Raw genomic sequence first — 13,093 nt, forward strand, 5'->3', positions numbered from 1 at the left:
AACATGACGCAGCTTCTTTTTTTTTTTTTCTCTTGCAGACGGAGACCCATTGGGCCAGTTTGCCATCGTCCAGTTGGATGAAGGTCAGTGGGGTCTGATTGTAAAGGAAAACCTGGACCGAGAGACCAAAGGCCGATACACATTGCGGGTGACTGCCACTGATGGGAAGTTTGAGGCTCCGGTTACTGTTGATGTTCATGTTTTGGACAGCAACGACAACAGTCCAGTTTGTGAACAGGTGAGTCGTTTCACAGCATCACTGACATAAAGCTGTTGCTTCTCAGATACTTTGTTGATCCTCTCAGTAAATTTGCTTCACTTCTAGGATCTACTGAATGGTTAGGCAGTCCCAGATTTATTGTTAGGATCTTCTTTCACTGGGATTACAAAGGAGGAGTGCTGTTTCTACAGCAGTACTTGCACTATTGCACTAAATGTTCATAAAAGATGCCAAGGACAATTTAAAAGTTGAATTTTAAACTTTAATCTTTAAAATAGTGTTTTAAAAGTCTTATTTTACATTGAATGTTGTCTCATACAAGGGGAGGTACATTTTTCCCTTCTTATACAGGAAAGTAAGAGAGCCACAGAGTGCTTTAAAAAGTCCTGGAGACCCATATAAGTTTTATTCCAAGCTATTGGTCAAACCCAAACATCAATACAAATTTTAGTAAAGTTAATTATTAAAATTAATAATTCATTTTAATTAATTATGATGGATGTGTTAAGAACACTAAAAGCATGTTCAATACCTGCTTAAAGGTTGTCAGTTTTTAAAGGATACTTTTAATCTGACAAATGAGTCTAATTTATTGAAAATAAAAATTTTCAGCTGCCTGCTAAAAACGTCTGAAATGATTGAAGCTCGTAAACACTGTGGCAGCATGTCATCATCTCAGCGCCACCTGATTATTTTTCTCATCCTCTGCCTCTAGCTGGTGTACACAGAGGGGGTGATGGAGAATGCGCCACCTAGGATGTTTGTTCTCAAAGTTTCAGCTTCGGATCCAGATGTGGGAGCAAATGGCGCAATTTCGTACACACTGCACGGTCCAGATGCAGATAAGTTCCATCTGGATCCGAGAACAGGTATGATGGCGTCTGTTTGGGGTGAAAATAGGCACTCTCACTGTGCCTGGGATGGTGATAACATCAACAATCTGCAGCTGTAATGAGCAAATAGGAGCCAAAGCAATTGTGTCCAGCAGATCACTGACATCAATTCCTTTCATTCTGCCATAACACTTATCCTCACCTAAAATTTATACTCCTGATTTTACAGATGAACCAGACGGTTTTCATTTTGTTAAGTCCTTCTGAGAACAATCATCCCTTTCACTGTAAAATAATAAGAAAATGTATTGGAGGTCACAAATTTACATTTTACCATGTGTTCCCAAACTTTTTCCACTGTACTATTACCTAAATTGTGAGAAACTCTTTTAAAGATAAATGCCAATTGCACTGTAGTACTGTAGATAAACATATTTCAATTTCCATAAGAATAAAATATTTTTTTATACACATATAAAATTGTGATGTTGTTTGGTGATTAACTATTTCTGAATTCACCTGCCCTCAGGTGAGCTGTTCACTCTGGCCGTTTTGGACCGTGAGACGTATTCGGAGTTCAACCTGGTGACGAAGGCGACTGATGGCGGTGGTCGATCCTGTCAGGCCGACATCCTGCTGATGATCCAGGACATGAACGACAACCCGCCCCTCTTCTCCTCCAGCCACTACGAGGTCACTGTGTTCGACAACACTACGGTTCGCACGCCGATCGCTGTCATATACGCCAAGGACCCGGACACAGGTGAGCAACTGCTGACGTTTAGAAATGGAAGGTTTTCAGCTCTGTGAGAACAATGTATTGTGTGCCTCAGGTCCCAACATGCTGAGGTAAAACATTTGGCCTGGTATCACAAGCCTGGCTTTGTAAGTCTAGAACATGTATGTGTATAAGCATGTTTTTGCTGATCCCAAACATAATGGCATGCTAATCCATTTGCAACAGAGTTAATTCTTCCAAAACTCCCCCTTGATACATTATGTCATTCCAGCTGTCCGCACAGAGATTTAACTCTCTTAACGCTTAACCTCATGAGCTGAAAATCTGAAAATTGTAAGTTTGTTTCAAACGTCCTTCTTCCACATGTCGACTGCCCTAGGGAGGGCACTTAACCCCAAGTTGCCTGTTGATTTGTGTACCGGTGCATGAATGTGTGCCTATTATTGAGTTTAAATGGATAACTGGAGCTTTAGTATAAAGTGCTTTGAGTTGTATAAATTTAGTTCATTTATCACTTAATCAAATTTTTTACACCCTTGTTTGTTTTTAACAGTGTTCTTCTTTCCTGCTGTCAGCTGGCACTTCATTGTGTTTTCAGTACCAACTCTCAGTCTGTGGAAAATCATAACTTGCTGAGCGTAGCCAACTCTTTAATCCCGGTGTAACAACCAAACATATTGATGCATAACACCGTTTTATGGGTTGTTTGCAGATAAACCCAATGGGGTGTGTGTGCGTGTGTGTGTGTGTGTGTTCTTTTTTTTTTGAGGAGTGGAGGAGGTATGTAGATAGTTTATTTTAAGTCAATCACTTAATCTTGTTCTGAGTGCTAAATTCAACGTACAAACAAGTTTAAATCATCACTTGAGATTTGCAACTTGAACAGGAAGCTTGAGCTCTTCAGTCAACCAAAAACCAGTGTTTAGTTGCACTTGCAGCTGCTTTCAAGGTAATTGGCATCTGCTACTGCACCGAATGTCACTGTTGATATATCTTCAGTTAGCTGTAGAAAAACCTCTGACTGTTATTTCACTTTGAGCCACATTCAAATGGAAAGCTCCCCACTATTATATATTTTATAGTAAACAGTAAAAATAGTTATTGTAAAAAACATAGAAGATTTGACTATAAAGTGAAATACTCTATACTAAACTCTAAATACTAAATATGGTCATGTAAAGAAAAACTGTCTTCTGAAGAATAAATATCTAGGGTTCGGTCCCTTCACATCAGTGTAAACTGATTGTGTTTGTTACAAAGTGGAAAGTAGGGACATAATCATGCATCTATATGTTGCATCTACAGATTTTTACTGTCTTGTACAATCAGTTAAAACTGCAATCACCACTCTTATCCAGAAGATGATATTCACAGGATATTTTGCTTCTGTGAGGTGCCTTGACAGACAATGAGTAGATAAGGAGATTATCTAAGGTTCATGGAAATAGCTGCTGACCTCGAATACCTACTAGCTTGTTTTTAATCAACAGTGAAAGAAAGTTTCAGTTTTTCATTTCAGTTGAAAGAGTGGTTGAAAAGCCAAGAGTCTAATTTTTCTCTTTTTGAAACACCAAAACATTCTTATATCCTGAAGTTTAATGATTCTGGCCATTTTGTGTCATACATTTTAAATTGTAATTTTTATTTTGGGAAGAAAAATATTTTGTTTTCTTTTGCTTTATTTTGAAATTAAGAGACCTCTTTCCATTTTTAGATTTAGTTTCCATATCCAGTTTCAAATGGTCAATATGCAACAAAATGCTCTCAGTAGTATGTGGCCAAGAGGCATGTACCAGTCGGTTATTTGTACCAAGGTAAAAGAGTTGATGGCATCATACAGATGTGGTAAGACCACCCTCAGTGGAAAGTAACTCACAGCATGTGGGTGAAGTAGCAAATAGTGTTTATTCTAGATTTTTTCCTCTCTCTCTGTCTCTTTCTCTCCCTCTCTCCCTCTCTCTCCAAGATCAAATTACAAGAGAACCTCTCACCCTCACAGTGTGTGTTCTCTAGTTTTCTTATACTGCAATATTGTGGGGGCCACTCAATGTTGTTTTTCCTGTTAATAAAGATGACGATTCATGCATAGTTTATGTTGTTACTAAAAAAATAATTGACACCATTTTGGTACATACAGAGTTAATACCGCAGGGGAACCTAAAGAAAAAGTGTTCTTCTTTAAAAACTTGTAGCAGAGCCCAGTCTGCACAGATGCGTTTGTCTGTTTGCAGTTTGAGTGTTGAAAGGTTTATGGTCAAACTTTGACTCACTGGCAAATGTAAAGAAAGTGATCAAAAAGTCTGCCCATAACCAGCTGCAACAGACTTTTTTTGCAAGGCATACTTTGGCAGCTCAGCCACTCCTTTAGATGTGCAGCAGCTTGTCTTCACCTGCTCTCACAGCTTTCTCACAGATGAGACATAAAGACCAGCATGTTTGAGGCTTTACTTTGTCTACTGGTGCACCAGTTTGCTTCTTCAGTGATTTGATTTATTTTCTTAATGAGCGAGCATCAGCAAACGTTTCAAATCCAGCTGCTGGCTTTTAAAGATTGAGACAGTTTCGAGAATAAATCTTAGTTTTTTAATGGAATACACTGAAGTGTGTTTTCTGTCATGGCAACAGAAAGACAAACTGCTTAACCATCATCTTTCAAACTTTAGTCCAGTTAATCTTCTGCAGAACACCTAAACTTCCTTGTGTGACTTAAGTTTGCATGCTTAAATGTTTATGTGAAATGCCTTGATGAAAATAAGGACTTGAAAATGAAGTTAATTCACAAGAATGATGCTGTTGTCAGAGTTTTTTCAGAGGCCTTATGAATAGTTGCTGAACAAACAGGTTTTCTATTGCTTTTTTCATTACCTGAAAAGGGGATTTGGTGCCCCCATCTGTTGAGTTATGATTTATTATATGGTTTGCTGCAGATAAGAGAGTGACATGAATGTATGAAATAGCAATGCATTTTATCTTGCCACATAATGTCAGATAATTTCTTGCATTCTGAATTGGTTGAGGGGTAGGAAATTTGGAACTGACTGATGGTGATATCTGTGAAAACATAAATGGAAAATATGCTCCATTTATAAAGGCTGCAAAATTTTAATCCATTTCAAATCCCAGTTAGAGGCATTTACTGCTTGTTTTACTCTTTCTCTCTCTGCCCCTTTTTCTTTTAAGCAACTCCCGAATAAAGATGAAAGTTGTCTTTAAAATGTGATTCAATAATAATAGTAAACAATTGAGGATTAACAATTGTTCAGAGATATTTTACTCCTTAAAATACAACTTTCAACAGTTTATATGCTTATTTTCAATAATACTTTCAATTGTAGTAAATTTTTTCAAGTTTGGCTCCTCCACCATGTTTTTACACAATTTTTAAATTCTCAGACAACAATTTACGTCATTTAGCACTCTCATCAGATCAACCAGAAAATTATTGATACTTTGTTTTATTTCCATTTAAAATACATTTTAAAATATAAGCTCCTTATTAAACTTTTAGAAGTTTTTTTTAAAAATATTTAAATAAAAACTTTTTTAATTAATATTTCTGCACACAGAGGTTAAATTTGGTTGAGTTTCTCTTGTATGTTTATTCTTCAGGTTTGAGCTTAAGTAATTTCTGTTTTTCAGGCATCAATTCTGAGGTGAAGTACTCCATGCTGGCAGGAGACCGTGGTTTCTTCTCTCTGGATGAGTTCTCTGGAGTACTGCGGCTGGAGCGACCTCTTACCTCTGACACCCCACCAGCATTTGAGTTGAAGGTTAAGGCCACCGACCGTGGCCTGCCTCGCCACCTGTACTCTGTTGCCACGGTTACAGTGGATGTGGTTTCCCTCGACGACTATCAACCGGTGTTCCTGAGCTCGGAGTACACCGCCCAGCTTTCAGAGTCGTTGGTGGTCGGGTCTGAGGTGTTGAGCGTGTCAGCGCTCACCAGAGACGGGGGTGGTCCGGATCCCATCGTGTACCGCATCATCTCAGGAAACGAGGATGGCCGCTTCCACCTAGACTCACAAACAGGTCAGAACTGTTTTTTGTCCACAGATTTAAAAACTGAATTTTCTGAGGTGAATTTACAAAATATTTATCTTCACTGGGTTGTGAGGACTATTCTGTTTATGTATTCAACATTTTCATAAACTTTCAAATTAAATATGATTCAAAAAAGTCTAAACTGTAAAAGATATGATAAAGAACAAAAGAAATATGTAGATTTGACATTTCACAAAATAAACCAATTCATTTTAAAATACACTTTAGCTTTTCACATATAAATATCTCTAAAAACAACAATAGAAAAAAAGCTTAAAATATGTGTAATTAAACACAAAAGAATCAGAAAGCTTCCGGTCTGCAAAACTCAAAGAATATTTCATGAGTGGAACAATAGCATATTTGCTACTGTGAGAACTTTCTTCCATGGTGTATAAATATCTGAAATATGCTCTGGTTATGATGAATGGAGTGCCAGCAGTTCATTGTGTGGATAATTCATCTGCATTGTATTAGTACAACAAAGACAAACCAGGGAGCTGAAACTTTTGATCCGGAGAAAAAATATTTTGATTTTATTTCCTTCAAGGTGACTGGAGGCCCCATCTTTTTTTTTTCTTTTTTTTTTACTAACCTGTCAACGGTATATAGCAATTAGGACTTTTCTCAAATAAATTAATAAGTATTCCACCTGTATTAATATGCAAAAGCCAACATTCCCCTGTGATGTCAACAGAGTGAAATGCTTTGGGGGAAGTTATGAACAACGTATATAATGTAAAAGTATGATGTATAATTAAAAGTCAGAAACATTCAAAGTTTTACTCAAACACGTCTGTTTTTTTTTCAAGGCTGTCTGAAAGACATCCTGCATTCAGCCTTCTCATGTTTTAAATAGGAAGGATAAGCAAACCTGACAGAGAAAATACATTTGTTGAGACTCCTGAGAATGTACAACTACCTCTGTGATACCTAAGTTGAAATATAGTTTAAGATTTCAGACTTTGTATATTGAATTTAAAGCATCATGAATAAATTTTGTTCACAGTAAACATTGCAGCAAATGTTTACCCTTTGATGTGATGCTTTATGTAATTATTGGAGTTTGAAACACAGAAAGAGTGAAGCCGTCATCTGTTGGCTTCACTAATTAATCTCTTTCAAAACAATTGACAGAAAAAGAAAACTGATTTTTGCCGAGCTGAATTTAACAACCTAAGGTATATTCAGTATATTATTTCTAGCATTTTAATTTAGAAGAACAACAAAAGTTAATATTTTTGCAAAAAGTACATTTCTGTTTTTGTTGAATAATTATGAATAATGTGAATAATTTAAATACCTGCAAATCCCTAATTTTTGCTCTTTTTATCCCATACTCACAATATTCCAAACATAGTGCAATTTCTACAGTCGTGACCATATGTGCTGTTATTAAAAAAAAGGACATAAATAAAAATTTTAACAAAATTTTTGCTCTCTTACAGTTGCACACAAAAACAAAACAAGAAAAAATATAAAGACATAATAAATGAAAATTAATTTTATTTGCTATGTTTCACATAATCCACAATCAGAAGAATGTTGTAACATCAGCTGGTTTACCAGGTTTCCAAATGATAAAAATCTAATCTAAAAACAAGCAGAGGTCCCACCAAGTCACTAGAATGTATCCAATTACAGAGCACACAGATGTTCAAACCCTTTTTTCTGCAGATATTGTGAAATTGTTTATAGGCCATATTGTCCACCTCTGTGGTTTACTCCTTTGTTGCAAAAAATCATTCTAATTAATTCAGCAATAATTCATTCTAATTAAAATGTTATATTGTTAAAATGTTATGTTATATACACAATAAACACTAAAATATTTTTCAACGGGACTGATTTGCCAGCTTGCTGTTAATAAAACTGAGAATCCCACGGAGCATTTTTCCATCATCTCCTGCAACCTCTGCGCTCCTCCCAGATATTATTCCGTGTTACTTCCAGCTGTGAGTGTGAATCTCCTGCTGTGAAAGGCATGCAGGAACAGCAGCAGAAGCTCAGACAGCCTGCATTTCCCCTGAATCTCCCAGGTGTTTTTAGATGTGAAAACAGTTAAAGACCCTCAAAACAACTGTAATATCTGCTGCTGAGCTGATAAGCTGATGCTTCAAAAGATTCATCCACCCACTGATTGGTGAAGAATACACTAGATAATTTATATGGTTTTTGAATGAACTATGGATCTTTTGCATGATAAGCAAGCATCTCCAAGTTGTCTATAAAGGACATAGCTGTGGTCAGTAAATCTCACACTGGCTGTGGATCAGGAGTTGTTTTTCCAATATTAGACAGCAAGCAGTTTGTCTTGTCTGATATAGGAGCCAGATGGATTGGGTCTAGCCCTCATGGCAGCTTAATATTTCACTGAATCATCAGGAAAGTTAAACTAATCATGTGACAAATAGGTGAGTTTATCTTCAAAGGCAGAGTAGGAGAAAAATAACTCAACAAAGTTCTGTGTGTCTACAGTTTTCAAGAGGTAAATAGTTCATTGTTTCAATTCAGCATGAAGAGCAAATATTTTATGTCTGAAATAGGTTTAAAACAAATTGAAGGACTGTATGACTAAAAAGAGGACAATGTACCACATATTCTTCGCTGTACTGAGAATTAAAAATCTAAATTAATACAAGGAAATATTATGCTCGCTGAATGAACCTAAATTTGTACTTTTCAATGTCTCCATTGTGCAGTTTTTACACCATCTTGCAAAAAGCGTCTTGCCCTTTGAAGTTTTTACATTTTTTAATGTAACTGCCAATATCTTCCATGTGTTATTCTATTGGATGATTTAGTAACAGACCAACACTGAGAACTGTGAAGAACAGTGAAGTGAAAGGAAAATAAAGGCACACATCTACAGGTAAAAATCACAGTGTGTGGTACGCATTAGCATTCAAGCCCTTTCCTCTGGTACTACTGCACATAATTGAGTGCAGCCATTTGCTTTCAGAAGTGAACTAATTAGTAATTTAATCTCAGTATAGATGCAGCTGTTCTGTGAAGACTTCGGAGGTTTGTTAGAGAATATTATGGAACAAAAAGCATCATGAAGACCAAAGAACAGACCACAAAGGTTACAGAGGAAATTGTGAATCAGTTTAAAGGCTTAGATTATAAAACAATGTCCCAGGTTTTGAACAAAGCACTGTTCATTCCATCAATAAATAATGAATGCATAGCGTAAATCTATCGAGAGGACAAATCCTGCATATTTGGCCTGTATGGAAGAGGGTCAGTGTTGAAACAAAGATAAGAGAATTTTAATTTGCAGTTTGCTAGAACCCAGGAAGGGGATTTGGCCTAGAAGAAGAGGGGACAAGAAAAAAGAACTTTTGGGCCTACATGCAGCATCCTGTGTGTGGCAGAAAATTAACCCTGTAAATCACCACCTAACACACTATCCTCACAATAAAACACGACAGTGGCAGCAGCATGCTCTGAGAATGCTTGTGAGACTTGGGTGGAGCAAAATACGGTGCAATACTGGAAGAAAACCTGTTAAATGTTACAAACAGACTTGGGACTGAGGCAAACTTTCTGGCAAAGCTGTTTCAGTCTGTGCATAAAGATCTGGAAATAAAGTACTAGAAAAGAGTCTCAGGTGTAATTGCAGTAAATAGTGGTTCGACTAAATGCAAATTTTTGCCACAAAATATGGAAAATTTTATAGGGAACACACTTGAGCAAAGCACTATATGCAGCTGTAGATCAAATGTTATTTTAAATGAAAAAATATCACTAATCCTTTTCCTTGCGACACCTACACACCATCACCACAGAAATAGGTAACAACTTGACAATCCTCAACAACTAAATCCTCAACTGTTTATGGCAGCACAAGATTTTATTTGCAAATTTAAAAAATGTAAGACAGATTTGTACTAATCTTTTTTTTAGCTCTGTGTTCTAGTGAAAGCAAAGTAAGCTGACTTGTTTTTTATTGTTTGTAGCTAATAACAAATTAATACCCTGCAGCTTCTTATGGGTTTTAACAGCCTTTGCTGTAGCTTCTCAAAGCGCTACTGTTTGTGTTCACAATAAATGTTTGAGAAGTAAAAGCATAGACGCTTTCAATGACAAGCAATCCTCACTCAGCTACTCTGTGGGAAGTCACTTCATGCTGTGTGGAATGAGCTTAGACTGCTCGGAGCAAAACTGTGAAACAAGTCCACACTGATAGAAAGCTGGCAGGAGAAAGAAAAAGCTGCTGCTGTATGTTTATATCAAAGGCTTACTACAGTGCAGGGTTATAACAGGCAATCAAAAACATTAGCATAATTACTGTACGTGCACAAACACCTCTGCTGCAGTGAGAGGAATCCATGAAAACTCCAGAGACATGCTGTGAAACTGTGGCTTCCAGTCTGATCCCTAAAGCTCACTTTAGAAAATGTTTAACATAGATGTGTTATCTGGTGGTTTAGCCCAGATATGCAAAAACCTCATCCTTTCACTGAATCATTTATGCTCTCTTTCCACAGGGTACCAGTAAGCTGCCATTTCAAACAATAAACAAAAGTACAAACCTCCTTCTTTTACTTTGTGGGAAGTTTTTAAAATAAAGACTTATTTTAAATTACGTCGTAGTAGGGCAGTTACTCCTGTTTGCTGGTTGATAGCTCAGCATTTAATAAATAAAAAAGTTCAAGGAACTGGAGATTAGTGCCACCTAATGGCCGCTAGATCCTCAGCAGAAGGAAAATATAAAAAAACTGCATATAAAGTTTTACAATTACCAACATATTTTACAATTACATGTTGGTAATTGTAAAATATGTTGGTTTTGCAGTTACTATGTTGGTCACTATTGAGCCTCCCAAGGACGTGCTTTAAGTCAACTTCTATTCTTGATACTCTTTTGATTCCAATTCAACCCTAACACCACTGTGGAATTTCCTGATATCAATCAACATCAAAACTCTGGTGTAAAGAAAACATTTAATCTCAATATAAAACCAGACAGTGGACTTCAGAAGAGAGAAGCAGGATAAACTACTTACCACCTGATTTAAATAGGATACTGATGGAGAGAGTGGCAAGTTCTCCCTGCCTGGGACTCTATATCTTTTAGAATCTAACCTGGAGTATACAAACCTCCAGCCCAGTAAAGACAGGTACACAAGAATAGTGTGCCTTAGTCTAAAATGACTGAAAAGGTATAATATTTCCACAGTTGTACTGTAAACCTTCTTCATTTCTGCTACTCAGTAGTTTCTAACGATATCATCATCTGGTACAGGAATTGTAACTCATAAGACAGAAAAGCTCTAGGCAGGCTGACTTTTGAGACATCTTGATTCAACGATGTGGATCCAGGGCACATAATGAACAACATTTACTATCCTAACTATAAAATTTTTAGGGGGCCATCATCCAGCAGGCGCTTGGATTCCATGCCATCTACAACTGAGAGTATGGGAAAAGGCTTCTTACCAGAAGCAGTGTCATTGGTCTGAGGACAGAGATAAAATACTATGCACTCAATTTATTTACAACAAATCTAATGATTTTACCTAGAGCAATTTTTATTTAATTTATTTTATGGGTTTTCTTTAGAGTTTAGCACCAAGTTGTTTTGTTTTTGCAATTTCACTGCTGTTGGTCTCTTACTCAAGATGGTTCTTATTTTAGGCACAATCTTGTGAGTGATATGTGAAAAAGAAAGTCAGTCACAAGTTAATATATTCTCTTCTATAAAGTTGAACAGTGTGAAGGAAGAGTATTGATTTATTGTTTAGCTGAGCACTTGGTGTTTGCTCTCTATACAGGATTTGTTCTACAGAAGGTCTTTTGTGCCATGTGTAAATGTTAAGGGACCAGATTTGATTTTTCTATCTTGGTTTTGAAAGTTGAGATTTGTTTAGTCTTCTATTTGTAATTAAGTCATTTATGTTTTAATTTAAAGTGATTTAGTTTGTTATTTGTTCAGTATTTCAGCAGGTTTTTCATCTAGTAACCTCATTCTCATCATTATAGCTTGGAGCTGCACAATGTGTGGCTGAAGTATTTGGAAGGTTATTGTATTTCGGGTGGCATGCATTCAAACTGCTTGCCAGTAATATATTTGGCTCGATGGATGCACTTTTACCGTCTCACTGAGTAAAGTGATTTCAAACTACGTAGTAGGCGTTAGTTCTATCGAATCAGCTTATATATATTTGATGTCACTGCTGTTGTTCTCTTACACATATGAAAACTGATTTACAGTTCTTCCAATAACATTTAGTTTAAGAATAAGAAATGGAGCAACCCTGGCATTCTACAAATTATAAACAAGCAGAGACTTGTCAGTGGGAATTCAGCAAAAAAAGAAAGAATGTGTTTTATTGATACAAAAGGGAAAACAGGATCCCAGCCTGCATTTTCACAGTTGGATTGTAAATCCAAACAACAACAAATGAATAAATAACACGCCTTGGATAATTTTGACTAAAGCTAGCTGCAGAAAACTCCCTTATCTCAGAAAAATCAATAAATTGAGACCTACATTCTTTGTACGGGGCACAAATAATTTACTCTCTGAAACATGGAGGTGTTCGATTTTAGCAGAGTGGTGGATGGTTGTTTCGTGTTGTTGGAGCCTATTTTTGTTCTCTCTTAATAAGGTGTCTTTTGGCAGACTGGCTGGCAGCCCAAAACTGGGAGTATGTTTCACCCACACTCTGCTAGATATGACGAGCTGCAGCAGGTAGGTACGCTCCGGCTCTGTGTGGGATAATATGCCCACAATGAGACGTTCTGTTGCTTCACACTTGCTCAGTGTAACAAAAACAGAAAAAGGTAAAAACCTCCACAGTTGTGTCCCATCTCCAAACACTGAAACCACTGTGAGTTTGTTTGAGCTCACTAAAAGTTAACTAGAGTTACGTGTTTTTGTTTACATCTGTGCTTTGAACTGTAGTTAATGAGTGGATCAGGATGTTCTGGAGTTAGAGCTGCAGGCTGTAATTCTATTTTTTTCTGTATGGTTTTGGATTAAGGGTCTTTATTGCTACAGCTCCAAGAAAGGCAAACATGTTTTGGTTATTTTCTGATGACGAGAGGTGGATATATTTGCCAAGGATGTTTCATATTCTCTGTCATAGCCATTAACAACATGTTGGTTGAAAGGGAAAAGATGTTTTAATAGGAGATGATGTTATTCGTTGACTCAAAGAAATACTTTTTCTGATAAATTTGAAAGCTAATAAGGAGTTTGTTTTGTGCAAAGAATTTATTAATTACAATCCTCATTAAATCAGTTAAGAA

The 13,093-nt window shown here is 36.6% G+C and overlaps 1 protein-coding gene across 1 annotated transcript in view; it reads left to right on the top strand.

The window, feature by feature from the left end:
- Positions 1 to 13,093, top strand: part of fat2 (FAT atypical cadherin 2) — a 97,049-nt gene that overhangs the window by 51,668 nt on the left and 32,288 nt on the right. The window contains exons 13-16 of the mRNA XM_023328147.1: positions 39 to 238; positions 936 to 1,089; positions 1,583 to 1,816; positions 5,432 to 5,821. Coding sequence (XP_023183915.1) covers positions 39 to 238; positions 936 to 1,089; positions 1,583 to 1,816; positions 5,432 to 5,821 — 978 coding nt within the window. The remainder of the gene's footprint in view (positions 1 to 38; positions 239 to 935; positions 1,090 to 1,582; positions 1,817 to 5,431; positions 5,822 to 13,093) is intronic.

The sequence above is a fragment of the Xiphophorus maculatus genome, chromosome 23 (genome assembly GCF_002775205.1).
Source record: "Xiphophorus maculatus strain JP 163 A chromosome 23, X_maculatus-5.0-male, whole genome shotgun sequence".
Classification (NCBI taxonomy): domain Eukaryota; kingdom Metazoa; phylum Chordata; class Actinopteri; order Cyprinodontiformes; family Poeciliidae; genus Xiphophorus; species Xiphophorus maculatus.